At 41.6% G+C, this 23,538-nt stretch overlaps 1 protein-coding gene and 1 long non-coding RNA gene across 16 annotated transcripts in view; one reads left to right on the forward strand and one right to left on the reverse strand.

Moving 5' to 3' along the window:
• The window catches only part of LOC123858778 (uncharacterized), a 251,306-nt gene extending 231,559 nt beyond the window's left edge, over positions 1–19,747 (reverse strand). The window contains exons 1-2 of one of the 3 annotated variants that reach the window (XR_008507636.2): positions 19,484–19,747; positions 3,003–3,105 (exon numbers count right to left, since the gene is read on the reverse strand). This is a non-coding gene — a long non-coding RNA (uncharacterized LOC123858778). The remainder of the gene's footprint in view (positions 1–3,002; positions 3,106–19,483) is intronic. The other 2 variants (XR_010410538.1, XR_010410539.1) reach the window with 2 other exon arrangements.
• Positions 19,748–19,805: 58 nt separating this feature from the next.
• Positions 19,806–23,538, forward strand: part of SAMD12 (sterile alpha motif domain containing 12) — a 386,018-nt gene continuing 382,285 nt past the window's right edge. For all 13 annotated transcript variants that reach the window (XR_010410537.1, XM_064587977.1, XM_064587976.1 and 10 more), the window contains exon 1: positions 19,806–19,945. Coding sequence is in view for 12 of the 13 variants with exons in the window: in XM_064587977.1 (XP_064444047.1) it covers positions 19,933–19,945 (13 nt within the window). In the remaining variant the exon portion in view is untranslated. The remainder of the gene's footprint in view (positions 19,946–23,538) is intronic.

A 23,538-nucleotide genomic window follows, 5' to 3' on the forward strand; every position in this document is an offset into this window, starting at 1 on the left:
GTAGTTACCAGGGGCTGGGAGATAGGGGAATTGAGGGGATGTTGGTCAAAGGGTACAAACTTCCAGTTACAAGACAAATAAGTTCGGGGGATTTAATGTATAGCATGGGGACTATAGTTAATAATGCTGTATTATATTCGTGAAAGTTACCAAGATAGTAGATCTTAAATGTTCTTACCGCACACACACAAAAATTCTGTAATGTGATGGAGGTGTTAGCTAACACTCTGGTAGCAATCATTTTGCAATTTATAAGTTTATCAAATCAACACATTGTACATCAAATTTATACAATGTTACACATCAATTATAGCTCAATAAACCTGGAAAAAAAAGACTACAGAGTGCTTGTGGAGAGACTAGTGAATAAATGGCGTGCATCTGTACATGTGAGTGTTTATATTCAGAAAATCTATTTCAAGCTTATCCGTAATCCTATTTAATTGCATCTTTAATTTCTAAATTGCCAGATTAAGACACAAGCTCCCTTCTCATCGATACTGCAATCGCCTGACAAAAAGGAGGCTGTTGTGTGGCCAGCAACTGCAACCTGAAGGGACAGTTTCAGAACAGAGTCCTCTCTGCCCCAACTCTCTCTTCCCTCTCCCTTGCCTCTTCTCCTCACCCCTGCTCTAGCTAAGGGCAGAGATATCTGACCCTGGAGGTTGTAGACTCACTGATTTGGGAAGAGAGGCTCTTTCGGCTACATCTAATTCATTTGGCTACAACATACAACCCAGAGACCAAGTTCAACTTGGTTGGAAGGTTTTCAGAGCCTACAAAGCACGGGATCCCCATCTGGAGAAACCACCTCTGTCTTGCCCCGGCCCTGGGCTCCAAGTAACTGAAAGTCGAAGCCTGCCTGACAGGATGGCCCAGGGCAGGGGACCCCAGAAGTGGCCTAAATTCAGTAAGGCAGCGAGAATGCTCAGGTGGTCAGCACCCCCCAGGAGAAACGGGCATTGTTCGGGCTTCCTGGTACCAGGGCAGTCCCTGCCATCTCAGCCTCTCTGCCCCTAAGCAGACAGACAATCCTACAGCCAGCCGAGCGAGAGGCCCAGGGTGCTGAAGGACGCAGGGAGCCGGCACATCGATTTCATCCGTGCGATGCCTGGCACGTAGTGCCTGCAACCTCGGGAGACAACGGAATAAACATTCTAGACTCAACTTGGCCACATGGCAATGAAGCCATTTCACGTCCTTCTCTGTTTCTGCTTCTGCATATTGGAAACCTAATAATTCCCATCCGCAAGGTTGAGTCAAGGATAAAGGAGCACACTCTAGAATGCTCTCTGTGAAGTTCAAAGCGCCACACGAATAGGAACCAAAAAATGACAAGCTGCCTCCATGGCGCTGTCTAAACTGGGCCCAGATATCAATATTTAAGTGGCTAGAAGTGGGGCCAGCTTTCATACAGACATTCTTCTAAGAAAAGTAATTTTAATTATAAGATTATATATATTATTTTAATAGAATTCTATAATGTTATTTTCATTTGATTGAAATGAGTATGGTCATAAACAGTGGTTTGTTTTTTTTTTTTTTTTTTGGTCCCTGAATGGGTCCCTGTACAAAACGACATTGTTTATCATGGCTCTAACTGGTTCCCTTGTTTCAGGCTGACAGTCTCTCAGATTCATCCTTCACACCACTGCCAGCCTGCTATGGTTCAAAGACAAATCTGAGGTTGACTCCTCTTTTTCCCTAAAGGCCCATATCCAATCAGTCAAGTCTTATGGATTCTGCTTCCTTAATATCTCTCAAATCCACCCATTTCTCTCCATCCCACCTGACATGCCTCCATTTTAAGTCACTATCATTGCTCATTGGAAACTAATAAAATCGCAGCCCACACGGTCACTCCTAGGGGCCCCTCATGTTGCTCTTTTATCTCCATTCCTTTCTCCATACTGCAGCCAGAATGATCTTCCTGAAGTGCGAATTTTCTCATGGACCTGCCAGCTGGAACCTGTGAATGTCAGCATCATCAGGATAAAACCCCCAGCTGCCGGACCAGGTGTCCCGGCTCTTACAGGTCCAGTGTTTAGGTTCAGGTCCTCGCTCCATTCCTGTGCCTGACCAGCTTGCACCACTCCTGCACTTTCCACTCCGGCCACCCTAGTGGTGTAAGGCCCCCCAAGCCACGTTCTCACCCCAAGAGGACGCTCTCTCTAACAGCTCCCACACCCACTGCCTTCACATGCCTAATTCCTTACCTCATCATCACCATCACCTCATTTGGGAATCCTTCTGCGGACCCCTCAGACCGGGCTAGGTACTCTTGCTCTGCATCTTCATAGTGCTTACCACCTCCTTGTACTTAGCTATTTGCACTGTTACTTATCTAATTGCTCTTATGGTTCATCAGCTAGACCATCAACTCCCTGAGAGCATAAACGGATCTTTGGTCCTGCTACATCCCAATAGTTGATGTTGTATTCTCATGCAGATTTCTTCCCATCTCCTAGATCCTGGGGATACTGTTAACTGATGGTTCAAAGCCATGTCCTTTGCTGAGGTGGGTACTGCCCCAGGCTGCAAAATACTGCCTTCTTTGCAGTTACAGCCTGTTCTCAGGGACACTGGGCCACCAATGACCGGATGACATTGACATACAAAGGCCTGGCCTCCTTTCCTCTTTGGGACAACTCTATAGGGTTGGCTCCAGCACTGCCAGTAAGACTGGGCAGGGCCTTAGCTGCAACCACATAGAGCACCTTCTTCTCTCCCTGCCCCATCCTGTCATCCTCACTTTCATTCAGGTGTATCTCCCCAGATATTCCCCAGGAATCCATCTGCACACAGTTCACAATATTCAGTATATTCCCAGGGAACCCCGTCAAAAATAGTCCTCATACCCAATGTAGTACCTGGCCCAAAATGTATTTGACATATGGACTAATAAATGGATAAATGCCTTTTTAAAGCCAAGTCACAGAGAAGAAAATTTGTATGATTTATGTTTCCATTTCTAGTGCCCAGCATAGGGCGTGACTACTTACTTGCTTGGATGGTCCTTCAGACGTTCTCTCTTATGACCAAGGGAACAGTCTTCTGGAGGCAATTGGCTCCTTTCTTTATCCATCAGATCCAAAGCGATACAAGCTAAAAGCATCAGAGGAATATAAGATTACATTACTCTGCATAATAATGAAATTTATTGCCTTCGAAGGAAGAAAATTTATATGGCAAACTACAAAGCAGTTAGAAAACACTGTTTTTCATTAGGGTTTAGAGGGACTGTGTTCTCCCCAAGAATTAAAATAATTTTAGGGTGAGCTATGTGCTGTTCTAACAGATCTAAAAGGGCTTTTTAAAAAGTGGTATCTTTAGGAAAATCCCCTGCCTTGGAGGGCACATGTCCAAACTGAATGATGCTGTGAGTCTTGAAGCACCAAGACCCCCTCGTGCTGAACCACTCTGCAGCTCTTTGGTTTATCAGAAGAAATCACTGGTTGTCCAAATAAAAACTCCAGGGTTCTACCCTGAACTCACGGACTTGTACCTGGGGAAATGACTTAATGAGGGAAATCACAATGAGTCCCAGAAGGACCCAATGGATAAGGGTTGGATTTTTCCAGAATAGAGTTGCAATGGGGAAATCCAGAAGATAAGGCTCTCAAGGATAGAGGGGCAAAACCAGGGATAGGGAAGTCAGAATAGAAACTGTGGATGTATTTAAAGAAGACCCATCTAGGAAGGGGTTGCCTTCTTAGTCAACACACATGTTTGGACCCTGGGAAAGTTATATTTAGTACTTGGCTTTCTTTTTTCTTTTTTCTTTTTCAATAGATTTTATTTTTTTAGAGCAGTGTTAGGTTCATGGCAAAATTGAGCAGAGGATACAGAGAATCCCCATATACCCCCTGTCCCCACACATGCACAGCCTCTCCATTATCAACATCCCCCACCAGAGTGTACATTTGTTATGATTGATGAACCTACCCTGACACCTTATTATCACCCAAAGTCCACAGTTTGCAATGGGTTCATTCTTGGTGTTGTATATTCTATGAGTTTGAACAAATGTATAATCACATTTATCTACCAGTAGAGTATCACACAGAGTAGTGACTCTAAAAACTTTGGTGGGTCAATTCCTTTTTAAAATTACCCGTCCCTCAGTAAAGAAAATTACATATATGTACACATGTATACACACAGCTTGGTATTCTAAAGTAGTGATTCTGGAGAGGCTGAGGGTTGAGAGACGGAGCAGCTGCCTATTGAGGAGTGGTTTTCTGGACTTCCATATGCTAAGGTGCAATGTAATGAGGAGGAGCTCATCACCAAGTGAGAAGTGTCAGGGAAGAGTCAGCTATCAAATGGATGATTCAAGACAGTTTCGTGACGAGAAACCTGTGCTTGCTCACAACAAACCCAAGAGAGCAAGTTTCTTGGGTTACATTATCTCTCCCTCAAAAAGATTCACATTGCACATAAGCATATCAAAGTCTTAAGAAATTCCATTAGTAAAGAAAACTACCTAACTTCTTTTAAGACTGCATTCTCCAAAAACTATCTATTGATATCTGCTAAATCCATGGCACCCCACATGAGGACTGCTACACAGCCAATTGATGGATTTTATTTTAACAATGGTGTGGTATAAGCAAAGAGGATATTATTGGAGGGTTATGTTGTCAGGGGACATAAGAATGACTGGAGATGTCAGTCCTGTTAAGACTGTGCTACAGTGTTTCCATCCTATTCTTACCTGGTGTAGAATGAGGACAATGGCTAAGGGACGGGAAAAGGAGCGTCAAGAGCATCATTGTTGACAATGAATTTACCAGACCTGTTCATAATTTCTATGAGAATGGGGAGGCAGGAAGAAGGACTCCTGTAATCACAAAACATTAGCGCAGGAAATGACCTTTAAGATCATCTACTTTGGTTTTCACACTTGGATTCAGCCTTGGAACCTCCAAACATCCAAGTTTCAAGGAAAAACCTAAAGTGCAGAACAGAAGAAGAAAGTAGAGGCTGTGGGTGTGTTTTATCAAATAGTGGAGGAAGGAAGAGTGTGGGGGAGAAATTCCCATGCTTCCCGTTGTGAAAGTTTGGCTGGGAATTTTTAGAACATTCTTGATCTGAGAGAAGTGCCTCAAGATACAGACCTCATAATTCAAGTATTATTTTTCTCCCACTCTCAAAATATTTCAGGATAATAGGTTTCAGAGGCAGGAATATTTCACATAAATAGTTTTAGAGGCCTTGATTTATAACAAGACCCACACTTTGGTGGTTAAAAGCTACACCCTGGAGTTGACTGAAACCAGTTCCAGACTCTATCACACTCCTCTATATGTTAACATCCAACAAATTACTTAATTTCTCTATGCATACTTCAGTTTTTCCATCTATAAATTGAGATAATAATAGAATAGTGTCCATTTCCAGGGATATTGTGAAGATGGAATGAGCTTTTCCATCAAAAATGCTTAGTACAACACCTGACACAAAGCAAATAACAAATTTAGCTCATTTTTAATTAACATTAGCTCATTATTTAAGATGGTTGCTGCACACTAAGCACTGAGCTAGGTACTAGAGAGATGGAGTAGAACAAGGTTCTTTTAAAGCCTTCAAATACTAACTGCGTTCATTTATTCAATACTTATTTCTAAGAAATTTACTCACATTATCTCTTGGAGTGATTTAAAGTATGACCACAAGGGAACAAAAGCCACATAGAGCAATCCAGAGCAGATTACTTAGACTGGCCTCCTGGCAAGGGCGGTGTAATTCCACTCAGGGCAAAGACACTTGATAATCAATGCAATGGGCCCCTTCCCCAGAAGATCCAAAAGGATATCCAGCCAAGACCAAGTTTACCAATCACACAGAATTGCAAAACTACAGTGCTAGGGGAATGTAGTATAGAATTCATGTTTTTTCCCCCCACAATTCTTTAGTCTTTCAATTTTATTTTTTTCTCTTTCCTTTTTCAACGAATTTCTTATTTTATCAACTCTTTTTAAAAATTTTTTAAATTTTCATTTTTACAATTATATTCTATCTTTTCATTGTATTTAATTTTATTTGTGTGTGTGTATATATATGTGTATATATATATGTATTATATATATATTTTTTTTCTTTCTTTACAATTTTGGGATGCAGGTTCTTCTAACAGACCAAAATACACCCAGAATCTAGTGTAGGGCTCTGTTCCCTTCACCTGTCTGCATATTCTCATTTTTTTCTTTTCTTTTTTCTTCTTCTTCTTTTTGTTTTTGTTTTGTTTTGTTAAAGTCTTTTTAAAATTTCATCTTTACACTTACATTATATCCTTTCAATGTACTTAATTTTATATATATATAGATATATATATATAAAACTTGTTCTTTCTTTACAATTTTAAGATGTAGTTTCTTCTAACAAACTGACCAAAATACACTCAGAATATAGTGTATTGTTCTGCTCTGTTCACCTGTCTGTTTATATTCCTTTTTTTCCCCCCTCTCTCTTTTTTTGTCTTTTAATTTTAATTTTTACAGTTACATTCTATCCTTTCATTGTATTTAATTTTATCTTTATATACATATAAGTTTTTCTTTCTTTACAATTTTGGGATCTAGTTTTCTAACAAACAGACCAAAATACACACAGGGTTCAATGTAATGCTCTATTCTGTTCACCTGTCTGATTATATTCTTTTTTTTTTTATTTAAAGATTTTATTTATTTATTTGAGACAGAGAGAATGAGAGAGAGAGAGAGAGCACATGAGAGGGGGGAGGGTCAGAGGGAGAAGCAGGCTCCCTCCCGAGCAGAGAGCCCGATGCGGGACTCGATCCAGGGACTCGAGGATCATGACCTGAGCTGAAGGCAGTCGCTTAACCAACTGAGCCACCCAGGCACCCTGATTATATTCTTTTTTATTTTATTTTATTTTTTTCGGTTTTGGGTCTCTTCTGACTTGTTTCGTATATATTTCTCTGGGGTCATTGTTGCCATTTTAGTATTTTGTTCTCTCATTTATCTGTTCTTCTCTGGACAGAGTGAGAAGATGGAAAAACTCATCTCAAAAAAGAGAACAAGAGCCACTACTGACTGCCAGGCACCTAATCAGTATGGACATAAGTAAATATTGGAACTAGAGTTCAGAATAACAATTTATAAAGATACTAGCTGGGCTTCAAAAAAAAAGCATAGAAGGCACTAGAGAATCGCTTTCTGGATATATAAAAGAACAAAAATCTAATCAAATCAAAATCAAAAAGGCTATTAATGAGATGCAATAAAAAATGAAGGCTCTAACTGCTAGGATAAATGATGCAGAAGACAGAATTAGTGATATAGAAGACAAAATGATGGAGAATAAAGAAGCTGAGGAAAAAAAAAGATATAAACAACTACTGGATCATGAGGGGAGAATTCGAGCATAAATGATACCATAAAGTGAAACAATATTAGAATAATTGGAATCCCAGAAGAAGAGGAAGGTGGGGGACAGAAGTTATATTGGAGTAAATAATACTGGAGCTCTTCCCTAATCTGGGGAAGGAAACAGGCATCTAAATCCAGGAGGCACAGAGAACACCTCTCAAATCAATAAAAATAGGTCAACACCCCAACATATAATATAATATAACATAATATAATATAATATAATATAATATAATATAATATAATATAATATAATATAATATAATAGTGAAACTTGCAAATCTCAGGAAAAAAAGAGAAAATCCTGAAAGCAGTTCTGGACGAGAGGTCTGTAACCTACAAGGGTAGAAATATTAGACTGGCAGCGGACCTATCCATAGAGACCTGGCAGGCCAGAAAGGACTGGCATGATATATTCAGGGTGTTAAATGAGAAAAATATGCAGCCAAGAATACTTTATCCAGCTATGATATCATTCAAAATAGAAGGAGAGAAAAAGCTTCCAGGACAAACAAAAACCAAAAGAATTTGTGATCACCAAACGAATCCTACAAGAAATATTAAAAGGGATCCTTTATGTGAAGACAGAGCCCAAAAGTAACATAGAACAGAAAGGAACAAAGACAATATACAGAAACAATGACTTTACAGGTAACGCAATGGCACTAAATTCATATCTTTCAATAATTACTCTGAATGTAAATGGGCTAAATGCCCCAATCAAAAGACACAGGTTATCAGATTGGATAAAAAAGCAAAACCTATCAATATGCTGTCTGCAAGAGACTGATTTTAGACTGAAAGTCACCTCCAGATTGAAAGTGGGGGGGTGGAAAGCCATTTATCATGTTAATGGACATCAAAAGAAAGTTGGGGTGGCAATCATTATATCAGACAAATTAGATTTTAAACCAAACACTGTAATAAGAGATGAGGAAGGATGCTGTAGCATGATTAACGGTCTATCCAACAAGAAGATCTAACAATTGTAAATATTTATGCCCCTAACATGGGAGCAGCCAATTATATAAGCCAATTAATAGCAAAATCAAAGAAACGCATCAATAATAATATAATAGTAGGGAACTTTAACACCCCTGCAATGGACAGATCATCTAAGCACAAGATCAACAAGGAAATAAGGACTTTGAATGACACACAGACCAGATGGACTTCACAGATATATTCAGAACATTCCATCCTAAAGCAACAGAATACACATTCTGCTCGAGTGCACATGGAACATTCTCCAGAATAGATCATGGGTCACAAATCAGGTCTCAACCAGTACCACAATGCTTTCAAACTAGAACTTAATCACAACAGGAAATTTGGAAAGAACTCAAATACATGGAGGGCTAAAGAGCACCTTACTAAAGAATGAATGGGTTAATTGGGAAATATAAAAGAATTTTAAAAATTCATAGAAACAAATAAAAATGAAAACACAACTGTTCAAACCATGCATCCAAAGAAAGCTGGGGTGGCAATCATTATTTGGACAAATTCGATTTTAAACATTGGAAAGAACTCAAATACATGGAGGCTAAAGAAAATCCTACTAAAGAATGAATAAGTCAACCAGGAAATTAAAGAAGAATTGAAAAAATTCATGGAAACAAATGAAAATAAAAACACAACTGTTCAAAATCTTTGGGATGCAGCAAAAGTGGTCCTTAGAGGAAAATATATAGTAATACAAGCCTTTCTCAAGAAACAAGAAAGGTCTCAAATACACAATCTAACCTTACACCAAAAGGAGCTAAAGAAAGAACAGCAAATAAAGCCTAAACCCAGCAGGAAAAGAGAAATAATAAAGATGAGGGCAGAAATCATGAAATAGAAACCAAACGAATACTAGATGAAACTAGGAGCTGGTTTTTTGAAAGAATTAATAAGATTGATAAACCCCTAGCCAGACATATCAAAAAGAAAAGAGAAAGGACCCAAATAAATAAAATCATGAATGAAAGAGGACAGATCACAAATAACAATGAAGAAATACAAAAAATCTTAAGAACATATTATGAGCAACTATGTGCCAACAAATTAGGCAATATGGAAGTAATGGATGCATTCCTAGAGATGTATAAACTACCAAAACTGAAACAGGAAGAAATAGAAAACCTGAACATACCCATAACCAGCAAAGAAATTGAAACAGTAATTTAAAATCCCCCCAAAAAACAAGAGTCCAGGGTCAGATGGTTTCTCAGCGGAATTCTACCAAACATTTAAAGAAGAATTAATACCTATTCTTCTGAAGCTGTTTCAAAAAATAGAAATGGAACAAAAACTTCCAAACTCTTTCTATGAGGCCAGCATTACCTTGATGCCAAAACAAGACAAAGACCCCATCAAAAAGGAGACCCAGCAATTACACTACTGGGTATTTACACCAAAGATACAAATGTAGAGATCCAGAGGGGCACCTGCACCCCAATGTTCATAGCAGCAATGTCCGCAATAGCCAACCTATGGAAAGAGCCCAGATGTCCATCAAGAGATGAATGGATAAAGAAGATGTGGTGTAATTTTACAATGGTATATATAAAAAAAAAAGAAGAAGAAGAAGAAATCTTGCCATTTGCAATGACGTGAATGGAACTACAGGGTATAATGCTAAGAAAAATAAGTCAATCAGAGAAAAACAATTATCATATTATCTCACTCATATGTAGAATTTAAGAAACAAAACAGAAGGTCATAGGGGAAGAGAGGAAAAAAATAAAACAAGACAAAATCAAAGGGGGAGACAAACCATAAGAGACTCTTAATCATAGGAAACAAACTGAGGGTTGCTGGAGGAGAGGGGTAGGGAGATGGGGTAACTGGGTGATGGACATTAAGGAGGGCACTTGATATTATATAAGACTGATGAATCACTGACCTCTACCTCTGAAACCAATATATTATATGTTAATTAATTGAATTTAAATAAAATAAAAATAAATCATGGTTAAAAAAATAAAGTATGATCACAAATTCTTAGACATTCTCTTCAAAAAAAAAAAAAAAGAGCCTGATTCTCCTCCTCTTAAGTGAAGGCTGGACCAAGGAGCTCACTTCCAACAAGCAGAATAGGCGGAAGTGATGATCTGTGATTTTCGAGACCAGGACACAAAAGGCATGTGGCCTCTCCTGACTTTCTTGGATCACTCACTCCCCAGGGAAGCCAGCTGTCATTTTGTGAGGAAGAACACAGCAGTCTCATGAAGACGTCCATGTTGCAAGGCACTGAGGCCTCCCGCTCATAGCCAGCTCTAACTTGCCAATTGTGTGAGGAAGCCACAGTGGAAGCAAGTCCTCTACCCTCAGTCAAGCTTTTGGATGATGGCAGCCCTGGCCAACATCTTGATGGCAACCTCATGAGAGTCTCTGAGCTGGAACCACCCAGATTAAGTTGCTCTCAGATTCCCTGAACCACAGAAATTCTGTGAGATGATAAATTATTTTAAGCCACTAGTTTTGGGGGGTTAATTTAGTAGATAGACAACTGATCCTCAAAAAGCCCCTGAGACAGATACATTGTTACCCATTTTATAGATGAGCAAATCAAGAGCAGAGAGGTTACTTCATTTCAATTCACCCAGCTGGTTTGTGGTGAGAGGCAGATTTCAAACTCTGATCTATAGTTTTCAGGGTCCAGGGTATTCCTGCTCCATCACTGTGCCTCCAAAGGCAAAGTCAACAATACATACATCACATGGAAGGCAGCACCATAAGGACCCAGTGCCTCTGGGAGGCTTTGTGGTTGGGTTTGCTTCCTGAGACCAGCCCAGGGAATGAGAAAGAAGGATCCCACCCTCCACACACACACACACACATCAACCCAAGAATCCATACAACCCAAGAAGGTTGTAGGAGGAAGGCAGAGATCACTCAAACATACACTGCATCACTTAAGACACCCAACAAATACTACACCATTAGCACTTAAAACCATGGGGCAAAAATGAGCTGATAATATCCCTTGCTCTCATAAGACCCACATTTACAGCTTTTAGGATTCCTGAACAAAATCAGACCTCCCAGAACTAACTTGTAAATGCCAAATTTTTCTCTAACAGTTCCCACAGACTGGAGAAAGCAAGTAGCAGGCAAATCTGGGGCTGTACTCTGCGGATGCTTGCCTGATCTCACAAAGCACAGCCTGGGTGTGCTACATTCCTTCTCTCCCAGGTGCAATCTAAATCATCTCCTCTGTCCCATTTTTCTTTAACTTCTTTGAATTTGGCAGACATTAGGATTGAGCCCTAGATCATGCCTTCGGGTTTATGAGGACAGTAATCTGTCATCAGCCCCTGCCGTGCCTTTTATCGGGCTCCGGCTGCACAAATTCCCCTGACTCTTACTTTCTGACAACTAATGGACTTTTCTCATCTCTAACCACGAAGGCTCAACTCCATTCTTTTCTTTTGCGACAACACAATATGCTATTTTTTTCTGCCCCTGGGAAAAGAAAAAAGCATAGAGCTGGCTTCCTAAAAAGAAAAGGCTGTAGAAGTTTTATCATATTACTTTCCACCCTTCAAGGAGAGAGGCACGGGGAGTGGGCAGGATGGGGGGAGGGGAATGCTTCTTTGGGTCCACACCTGATATCAATGTATCCAGCTCCATGTTTTGATTTTGGTCTGCCGCCCTCCAAAACTGCGTAGAGCAGAAATACAATTGTGCAAAATTAGAATTGCAGCATAGTACAGTGGGGAAATACGTGGCCTCCAGAGCCAGAATGCACAGTTTTAAAGTACTTAGAAGAATTTCTGGCAAATCGTAACCACTCCATAATGTTAGATTCATATAGATAGGTTACATCTATTGAACAGACTCCCATTTCTTTAGAGACCTACCTCTACGCTCAGATGGGAGTTCTAATTTCCTCATTTAATCCTCAAAAAAAAAAAATGGCATATTACGGTATTAGAGTCCAAAAGAAAATGTTTGGAACAGTCTTGCCATCTCCCACATTCAGAACTAGGAATTTATTTTAAAGGCAGAATGTTTTGAATATGCAGACACCTACATAAAGTCTTTCCTTGTAGTCTTTCCTTTATATTCTCTAAGTTTGACACGCTAGGGATTACTAGACAGGACTGTATACATACAATTACATGCCTTGTATTTCAAGGGACAACGTAAAGTATTTTCAAGCAAAAAGCTGCCCATTCCTGATTTTTATTCTATATTGTTACTTGAGAATCTAACCCTAAGTGCTGACTCCCTTTGTTAAATTTGTTGTGCATTAGATGTGACTTCACTAGTAAACTAACTTCCTATGTCCCATGCCTGAAGTTCTGTAACAAACTGTGACACATTTTCTTTCTTAGCTCTGCATATACAGCCATGGGGGTGGGGGGTCGGGAGGGTGTTGCGAATGTCATTTTTTTCCAGAACTGGTTGAAAACAGAAGTGTAGAGTCAGCAATAGGTCTTTGGTAATAATCATTTCCACAAAGCACTCAACACTGTGCAAAGCACCTTGGCTACATGTTTTTAAAAGGTTTATTTATTTTAGAGAGGGAAAGGGAAGAAAGGGAGAGAGAGAATCCCAAACAGACTCCCTGCCAAGCACAGAGCCTAACCCCATGACCCTGAGATCATGACCTGAGCCAAAATCAAGACGCCAATGCTTACCCGACTAAGTCATCCAGGTGCCCCAGACCTTGGCTACCTTTTTTCATTGATTCTACCCAGTGTAGCTCATGCTGCAGACTCAGGAACCAGCTCTGATGACTCCTCCCATCTTTTTCACACCCACAGAAAATGAAAATTCAGTGATGACTTTTGAATATAAGAGTGCTTTGTCAAGTCTACTGATCCCTGAGGCAAGTGGGACCTGGATTCCTTAGAATTATATTTTTATTACTCAAGTGGATTAGTTAAACCCACTCTACTTCTAACACCTGCCTTCTTATGACACACACACACAGACACCTGAATGGGTGTCTCCTTCTTAACAACAATGGCCAAATTTACCTTTCTGCAAAGTCTAGCTTCTACTGTTTTCTAGTCTAGCATGAATTAAAATTACTGGAGAACTCATTGCACCACAGATTGCTGGGTCCTACCCCTCTGGCTTCTGATTCAGTAAGTCTGGTCGGGACCCATGAACATTAACTTTTAACCAGCTCCCAGGTAATACTCATACTGTGGGTCCAGGACCCAGACTTTAGGAACAACTGCTCTAGTTTACAAAAGATGCTACAGGATTCTGGTCTTTGTGGGTTGAGTTGTGTCTCCAAAATAAATGTGCAGAATTCCTAACCCTACATATTTATGAGTGTGATCTTATTTGGAAATTCAAATTAAGGTGAAGTAATACTGGGTTAGGGTGATCCCTGAATCTAATGACTGGTGTCCTTACGGGGAAGAGAGATTTAAAATCAGACATCTCATGAGGAACAAGACCATGTGATGATGAAGGCAAAGATCAGAGTAATGTAGCAACACACCCTGAAGATTGCCAGCAACCACTAGAAACCAGGAAGAAGCAAGAGGGGATTCTTCCCTAGAGACTTCAGAGGAAGTATGGCCTTGCCAACACTTTGATTTCAGACTTCTAGCCTCCAGGATGTGAAAGGATAAATTTCTTTTGTTTTAAGCCACCCAGCTGGTGGCACCCTGCTATGGCAACCATAGGAGACTAATACACAGCCATTGTGGAGATTGAGTAATTAACCCAATTTTTCAACCTTCCCTGCACACATCCTTGCCATGATATAGTATATTTCCTCATTCCTTGACTATTAGATTGGCCATGTGACTTACATTGACAAATGACAAAGGCGAAGAAGTGAACACGCCCCAGCTCTGAGCCAGGTCTTAAAAGTCTTGCATACTGGGGTGCCTGGGTGACTCAGTGGGTTAAGCAGCTGATTCTTGATTTTGGCTCAGGTCATGGTCTCAGGGTGGTGAGAATGAGTCCCGCACTGGGCTCCCTGCTCAATGGGGAGTCTGTTTCTGATTCTCTCTCTCCCTCTCTCTCTGACTTTCCCCCACCCCTCCTGTGCATGCGTGTTCTCTAAAATAAAAATAAATCTTAAAAAAAATAAAGTCTCACATGCTTCCTTTTGCCCTCTTATTCCTCTGCCATCACTATGAGAATGGCTGTTCCTCCCATAGCCCCTTCAGCCTAAGGTAGAGCTATTCCAACCTATCCACGAACCTGAAGCAGGGACACCTGCCCCAGCCTCTTCCACTTAAGGTTAAGCCACCAAACCAAGCCAGGCCTGAAGCAACAGAAACCTTCCCATCCCACCACCCCAGGCCCCCTAAAAAAAGCCTTGGTCTAGACATTGTTCTGCCATACTGTGACCTGGGCATGCTTTTTCTCTGCCCCAACTGTGAATGAGAAGGCTCAGATGAACTTGTCTCTAAGTCATTTTTGAATTGATTCCAGGTGTAGAAATATCTACCTCTACCAGCATGGAACATTAAAACAAACAAAAACAAAATACTAACTTGAAATTTCATTGGGGAGAATGTAGACCTAATCACGACTGGGTAGTTTATTCATGTGCTCCTTCAATCAGTCATCATTTATAAACATGTGATATATGCATTATGTACTTGTTACATGGCAAACAGTACTCGTGGCCTGAACATCAAAGGCGAGCAAAACCAGGGTCCACCCTTGTCCTCATGGAGCCAGTGGTAACACTCACATTATTTAAATGAAACCCAGGTCTGAGTCCTCCAGCAGGGTAGCAGAGGGAGTGGAGAGGAAGCCCACATTCAAGGGGTATGTTGCAAGAAGCCATGACAAGACTCAGTGACAGGTTAATGAAACATGTAACAGAGTGGAATGCCAAATACCTCTTCTCACCCAAGCATTTTGGTCTCTATCCCCTTAATAAGATTGCTCAATCAAAGCTTCAGATTGGAATCTCTTGAAGTACTTGAAAAACTTGAAAAAAGAAAAAAAAATGCTAGGGGTGGGAGTCCTACCTCCAGAAATTCTGATTTACTTTGTCAGCATTAAAATCATTATTTTTTAAGTGTCCCCACCCACAAAAATAGGTCTAGAATAGCTGTCTGCTGTGAACAGGATACATCCTGTATAAATTTCTATTGCTGCATAAATACTAAACAAATTAACAAATAGAAAATAAGCAAATTTAGCAGCTTAAAACAATATTGATTTACTGGCTCACAGTTCTGTAACTCAGAGGAATGTGTAGGCTCACTTGTGTTCTCTGTTCAGGTTTTACAAGACCTAATCAAGGTGTCAGATGGGTTGAACGCTTATCTGAAGTCTCTGGGGAAGAATCCATTTCCAGGCTCAAATTGTTAGCAGCATCCAGTTCCTTATAGCTATAGGACTGAGGTCCCCTTTCCCTTGCTGGCTGGCTGCCAGGGGCCGCCTGTATCCCTACTCACATGCCTTTCTCTTCAAAGCAGTAACCTGCGTGTTGAGTCTTCTTCATGCCTAGACTCTCTTCGAATTCCTCTTCTGCCCTCCCCTTTTGCTACCAATAGGAGAAAATTCTTTCTTGATTGATTATATTGGGCCCACCTGGATAGTCTTCCATTTTTACGGTCAACTGTGCCTCTTAACATAATACAATCACAGGAAGCATGACTCATTACATTCACAGGTTCAGGGGATTCTGGTATGGAATCTTGAGGGCGATTTCTAGAACTTCAGCCTACTATGTATTACAATCATCTAGGTAAGTGCCTGGCACTTAGTAGGTCCTCAAAGCATACTTGTTAAATGGAATGGAATCAACTGTGACTTTACTGTGGCAAAGAGAACGCATAGATAATCAAAGAGTGGCTGATAAATGGGTCATTTGTCATGCTTACTTGAATCTAAGCATATATTATTTTTTAAAACTTTTTATTGAAGTATCTTTTTCACACACACACACACCCTTCCACAAATCAGATACATATGGCTCAATACCTTTTCACAAACAATATATATATGTGTAAACAGCATGCAGCTCAAGAATCACAACATCCCAGCATCCCAGATGCCCTCATGGTGTTTCCTTCCACTTACTAACCATTCCCTGCACTTACATTCCCCCCTTCATACACTTAGAGGAACCCCTATCCTGACTTATAACGCCATAGATTCATCTTGTCTGGTTTTTGAATTTAATATAAATGGAATCACACATTATGTAGTTCTTTTTGTCTGGCTTTTTTGGTTCAACATTCTGCCTGTGTGTTGTGATAGATAACCCCCCATGATAACCCCCAATGATCCAACCTCCTAATATTCATGGCCTCCCTTTGAGTAACTTGCATCTAACTAATAGAATATGACAACATTGAGTGGGTGGCACTTCTATGACTAGGTAACAAAAGGTTGTGACTTCCATCTTGCTAGTAAACTCCATTTAGCCTTAGCTTGTGTGCTTTGATGAAGCAGGCTGCCATGTTAAACACAGGCTCTTGCGGCAAAGTACTAAGGATGATCTCTGGCCAATAGCCAACAAAGAACTGAGGCCCTCCATCCAACAGCCTGTGAGGAAGTGAATTCTGCCAACTACCACTCAAACTTGGAAGCTTATCTTTCCCAAGTTGAAACTTCAGATGACTTTGGCCCACCAACACCTTCATAGCAGCCTGTAAAGGACTATGAAGCAGAAATCCCAGCTAAGCTGTGCCCAAATCTCTGTCCCACAGAAGTTGAGATAATAAATGGGTGTTAATTTAAGCCTCAATTTTGGGTTGATTTGTCGCCATCAAATTTGTTGTTGTACGCAGTTGTAATTCATTACTTTATAGAAGGATTTGGTAAAACTTTTTTCTGTAAGGGAAAGACAGGAAATATTTTAGGTGTTCCAGGCCAAAAAGCAAAACTAAAGCTATTATGTAGGTGCTTCTATATAATTTTCACATGTGACCAGATATTCTTCCCCCCCCCAACCATTTAAACATGTAAAAACCATTTTTGCTCATGAACAAGACAGAGGTAGTAGGCTATATTTGGCCCATAGGCCATAGTTTGCTAACCCCTGGATATGGGATGGTTTGTTTATACCACAATTCATTAACTGTTTCCAGTTTGTAGCTATTACAAATAATGTAGCCATGAACATTCCTGTATATGTCTTTTGGAGATGTGTAGGCGTATCTGCCTGCCACACACTTACAAGTGGAACTGCTGCGTCACAGGATAAGCATATATTTAGCTTAATGTGCCAAATGGTTTTCCAAAGTGTTTGTATCAATTTGCACAACACCGGCAGTATTTATGAGTCCTTACTGCTCCACAGTCTTGCCAAGAATTGCTATTTTCTGTCTTTTCCTTTTGGCCATTCTAGTGAGAACTCTTTCGTCCTATCCCCCAGGTGATCAGCCAGAATTGAAAGCCCCAGCTTAACTTCTGCTTATCCTTTATTAGGTTAAGCCATGTGATACTGTTCTATTTCTAGGTTTAAAAAAAAAAAATCAATATTGGCTATTTTTTATGGTTAAACTAGTACTTCCTTCACATCTTATTTACATTTATACTAAAAATGAAACTCAAACTAGAATGTACATCAATTGGGAAAAATCTTAAAGATTTGAGCTGAAATAATGTTAAGTAAAAAAAATATTTCAGTGACTTTTACATTTTAGTATCATCCAGATCCTTAAAAGATTGAAAACAGACCAATGGTTTTCATCTTCCTTGAACATGAGAATCACCTGTGGGTTTTTAAAACTAAAATGTCCCTATCCAAATACTCAGAAATCCAGATTCTGTGAGATTAAGGTGAGGCTTAAGAATGTTAATGTGAGGCCAAGAATCATCGATATTTCTGGTCGCATGGCTTTCTTTTACAAATGTTCTACCTAAGGAAAGACTTACATGAGAGGGGAGAGAAAGCACCCAGATTTCAGTTCCTTCCAGAAATGCTTGGTTATTAATTAGGTTGGAAAAATTATTTTATCCATGGCAAATACTCATTGTGTTTCACTGAACAGGTCTCTGGCTACTATACCAAGGATTGGAAGCCTTGGGTTTGATTTGCACACAGCTCTATGGACACGCAGTTAAAGTATCACCGATGGCATTTAATAGTTACACACAGGTATTTTTAAAAGTACCCAGACACAGCCATATTACCCAATAGTAGGATTAGGCACATACATAGTGACCAGAAAAACAGTGGCGCATGTACACACTCAAACAAATTATTATTTTTTTAAATTATGACCGAGACAAAGAAAATCTAAGTAGTCATCTTTATGGGAAGAATCGAATCTTTGTGGTTCCTAATTTTCCAGAGTAGTTTTCAGAAATATACATATTTTTTGGGGGGGGGGGTAGCTATATATATAGGCAAGGGGCTAGAAGAGCTGGGTGCTGACTGGAAGTGGCACCATTCGAATTTCCAAGCTCAAGGCCTTTAAAAGACTTACTACAGTCCTGAGTCAGATTTTTTCCCTAAGACCATCCCCTTACCTCTACCAGCCATAACTGCATCTGCATTTCCACGTTCAAGAAAAAAAAAAAAAAAAGAGGTCTGGGAACTTCATTTTTATCAGTATTTACCAGCTCTGGAATTCTATTGCCCTCCACGTGTTTCTTTCTCCTGTCTGCTTACAGCACCCCCAACGCCTGGAGTTAGGACACAGGGTCAGAAGTTGAAAGAACACGAATTCTTAGGCGTTGTTAATTATTAGGCCCCATCACAGACCGTCAATGGGCTTCCAGGCCAAACAAGCTGAAAGCCTCCTAGCAGGGAAGCAAGACAGCCTTCCATCATCAGACATCCTCAGGTGGGATCCCGGTTCCTAAATTTGGTTCCTAATAACCCCTTGAGGATGATGCCTGTTGGGGATTTTTAAGCCATCCCCCACCCCATGTTAAGTGTTTATCCACCTGCACCACCTGGAGGATCAGACGACCAGCTATATCACTTGGCAGGATTCTGCAGAACCCCGAGTATCCCAGGGCGCAAAGGAACAACTTTTAACCGCACCCTGTGCAGCGGCTCTCTGGCCCAGGTGGGGAACCACAGCCAGCTGGTGGCTCTGCTCTCCTCACTAAGTAGTTAGCCAAGCAGGCCGGCGAACAAGCCCAGAAGATCCCACCACAGACACCTCCGCCTCCGGCCCTCCGCACGACCTCTGCCAGGTGCTCACCCACTTCCAATTGTCAGCGAAGAGCTCAATCTCGGGTCTCTATTCAGCGCCGAACGAAGCCCAGCGCATAGCATCCTGGGAAATGTAGTCCCGGGCACGTCCGGGGGTCGCCGGCTCCGCCCCCGAGACACCTCCCCCCGCTCCAGGAGGGATTATTCTGCCTCGGCCGGCTGCAGCCAGAGCTGCGGTCCGAGTGTGGAGACGGGGCAGTCCCCTGGGGAGGATTCGGCGTACCCTCCCGGGTCCGAGGGAAGTGAGGGAACTACACTTCCCAGGCTGCCCTGCGCGGAGCCGGAGCTTGCAGCCTCGCTTTGCGTGACCGCGGCAGGTTGGTCCTAGAGCAGATGAGCGCAGAATATTTAGGCGAAAGCGCGAGGAGGGGGGAGCGCGGGGCAGGAGGAGTATCTCGGCCGAGAAAATTATGCATGCGTTAGGGAAGCTCTGAGAGAATGGCTGTGGAAGGTAAGGGACGCTTGGGCATTTTAAGCTCCCTCTTAACCCGCGCACCCCAATACACACATCCCTGATGAATCTTGGGGAACGTGGGGAGGAGAGGAAAGAGGGTGGTGGCGAGCGGGCCCTTTCTTCCTACACCTCTTGGCACTCACCTGAGCCACGGAAGGCCAGTAGGCGCTTTCTTCAGTTGCTTTGGAAAGACATGTAGGTGCGCAGGACTTTGTGGTTGGAGGCGAAGAGTACCCCTAATGCGACACGGTGTACTGGAAATGGGGGGAAAGCCGGAGAGACCGGCATGAGGTCTCAGCCCGGAGGTGCCCCTTCGCTATCCCCTTTAACTGAGGCCGGCTGGGTGGCCCGGGGGCTGGGGATGCTCGTTTTGCCCCCCACACGTGGGAGAGGACCCTGGCCAGGTGCGTCATCGGGAAGCATGGCCCTCGATTGGGTCCAGGGCCCCTATCGTGGGCACCCGGCGGCGGTGGCAGGAGATGTACTCAGAGGGTGGAGGTGTCCCTACACCTGTCTCTGTTTATACGACCATCCCGGGGTTAGCAAAGTTTATAGAAAAGAAATGGAATCAGCCGGGAATAAAAAAGACCAACCAGTCTCTTCCATGTGGGTGAATTCTTTTCTTCGAAGACCACCTTCCTCTTTTCTAGTATAATTATGGCCTCTGGCTTTGCAGTTTTGGCTCTACAATACTGTCTCCTCTGAACCTCCGGGATGAAAGCAGGGGCAGGAGGTTTGTGAGGGATCCCGAGTCTTCCTTTCAGATTCTCTTCCCTTGGAACACAGACTTTTTTTTGTGGAGGGTAGTTTATGGGGAGAAATATGTGGACCAGATGTGTTTGCGGTGTCAAATTAGAGGTCAAACTGTGCCTGAACGATAAAATGCGGTAATCATGGGACTGAAGGAGAGCCTACAGTTCCCCGCAGAGTTATCCTGAGTGTGGCTCAGGTAAGAGGGGAACTGGGGTAGGAAAAAGAGGGCATGCCTGCCAGTGCATCTGGCTCCTTGCCAAGGGGAAATGAGTCTGTTCCTTGTAGGCTAGAGGCAAGAGGGAACCACAAGGCTTGCTTCCCTCTCCCCTCCCTGCCCCAGGAGAGAGCAATTGAACTACTCTGACTCCTGCTCTCATTATAATTACTTAACCATCTGAAGTAGCAACAACCCAGTTCTTCTGCTCAGTACCTTAACTCAAAAAACTATTGCCTTTGGGCTGAGGTTCAGAGTGCCCCAGCTGGCTACTTTTAGTTATCTATATTATATTCACATCTATCGTTTTTATATTACATCTCTAACATACATGGCTTTGGAAAAAAAATAGCCAAAGATGTTTCTAAGTGTTCTGTACTGTGCAAACGTAATAAGGTGAGAATCTGGCTTTCTGCATCGTTACAGTTGATTGTAAGTGAAACAAGACTTCAGATGAGCAAAAAAAGATAAAAAAGATAAAGTTCCTCCTGAGCTTCAGGCCAAGGTTAGGTTGACCTGCTGGCACCCCTTCTTGCCTCACCCTTCAGATGACCTTGGTTATTCTCTTTTTCTCTGCACTTTTCTATGTTTCCAAGTGAGGGACACTCCCACTGGTTGCCAGTCCGCAGTGTATTTGAAAACAATTTCCTGTTCACTGTAAGAAGTATAAAATTAGTCATATTTCTCGTCTGATGAGTTATACCAGCAGTCAGACCTTGCGAGAAAACAAGAACTTTGGAATGAACTACACGTAGACTGCAGAGACTTATTTTATTTTCTAGAGATTTTTTGGTTCAAGTGCTTGTCTAGTAAACAGGAGATCCCAAGTTTGAATCACAATGAAGTCTCAACTTGAGGACTGAAGGAAGTCATTTAAACTTCAGCTGCAAAGAGGATTCCCTAGCTCTGTTTTTGCAAAGGCAGTTTGCTCAGCCTAGTGGCGCTTCTTGGCTACTCTCACTTGATCTTTCAAAAGGCTCAGGGAAAACTTCTCTTCCTCTGGGAGCCTGTCTCAACCCTTTGTTCCCTCTGCCTTCCCAGCTCTCTGCCCTGGTCTGTGGGAGGTGCCTTCTGCACTAAGCTTTCCTAGTACCTGTGCTTACACCTATTTTAACATTTCCATACTCAATCTCTCACTAGACTATAAGCCAGTAACCCCTTCGGGGTTGGGACCTTGTACTTTTTGACTTTATATTCTCAGCCCATAGCGCAGTACTTGACCCAGAGTAGGTTCTCAGTAAATGCTTATGGAATGTATGGGAAATAAATTCATGGCCACTTTTGTAACTGACTCCATAAGTGTGCATGGGGCTTTCTTAGGAGCCCAAGCGCCATAAAATAAGGGACTTCTGAGAGATTTGAAGGTAAGGGAAATTTTTAAAGGAAGTGCCCCTCTCTTCAGTCTTTTGTCCTGATGCTCAAAGAATCTTCTAGAGCAGTGGTTCTCATCCAAGGGGTAACAGTCCTCCAAGTGTGTGATTGGGATATGTTGGGTCTGCTGTTGGTATTTTTTTTGTCCATGGGCCAGGGATGCTATATGTCCCTCAGTGCATGGCCATCCCATACAAAGTTCACAACCCAAAACCAAGTAACAGCTAGTGTCCCTAGGTTCATTGAGAAACACTGATTCAGAGAAGGAATTTGGCCAGAGGAAGTGGAATAGGACGTCTTACTTAACATCTGAACTTTAGTTTCTGCATCTGGGGAAAAGGGTACACTACTGTTTACTCCCTAGGAAAGTTGGGAGGATTTAATAAAGGAGAGGGCTTATGGAGGGTGCTTTGAACATAGATCCTCAGTAAATGTTTTTTGTACTCCCATCCTTCTTAACAAAACAAAGAAAAGCTTTACTGTTTGGCATGTTTTGTATCCTGAATTTTCACTTATTCATACAAACCTAATTAGTAGCAAAGTAGAAGGTTTTTTTATTATGTGTAACCTGTTTAAGTAAGCTTGACCTTGTGTTAAGTGTAAAGTGCTAAAAGTAGTAAAAGTGTTAAGAATAGGGAGCTCGGCGCCTGGGTGGCTCAGTTGGTTAAGCGACTGCCTTCGGCTCAGGTCATGATCTCGGGGTCCCGGGATCGAGTCCCGCATCGGGCTCCCTGCTCAGCGGGGAGTCTGCTTCTCCCTCTGACCCTCCTCCCTCTCATGCTCTCTGTCTCTCATTCTCTCTCAAATAAATAAATAAAATCTTAAAAAAAAAAAAAAAGAATAGGGAGCTCATTCATTTTGCTGAACCCTTAGCCTTGAGTTTAAGATGATAAAGAGGTGCCCTTTGTTTTATGGCTACCCTGGGTTATGTTTTCTTCTCTGAATTTAATTACAGTATCTTGTTTCTATTCCTTAGCATGGTGGCGACCCATGCCTCGCATTTACAGGCAGCTGGGCAGCTTAGGGTTATGCTTTCCAGCCATAGAGTACATGGTCTGCATTTAGGTTGGGATTATGTTTACATCCATTGTCTTTTAAAAAAAAAATTGTATTTTAGTAAATTACCCTAAATAACTGGAAAAATTAGGGCCACTACAGAGAGGTAGCATGCAGAAACCAAAAAGTAATCCGTTCTCCATGGACAGACTGTGTAGATGATTGTGTCCATGAGGTGATGTTTAACAGAAATGGA

Source organism: Mirounga angustirostris, unplaced genomic scaffold, assembly GCF_029215605.1.
Source record: "Mirounga angustirostris isolate CCGP_5_RB_7025 unplaced genomic scaffold, mMirAng1.0.hap1 SCAF_4, whole genome shotgun sequence".
In the NCBI taxonomy this organism is placed as follows: Eukaryota; Metazoa; Chordata; class Mammalia; order Carnivora; family Phocidae; genus Mirounga; species Mirounga angustirostris.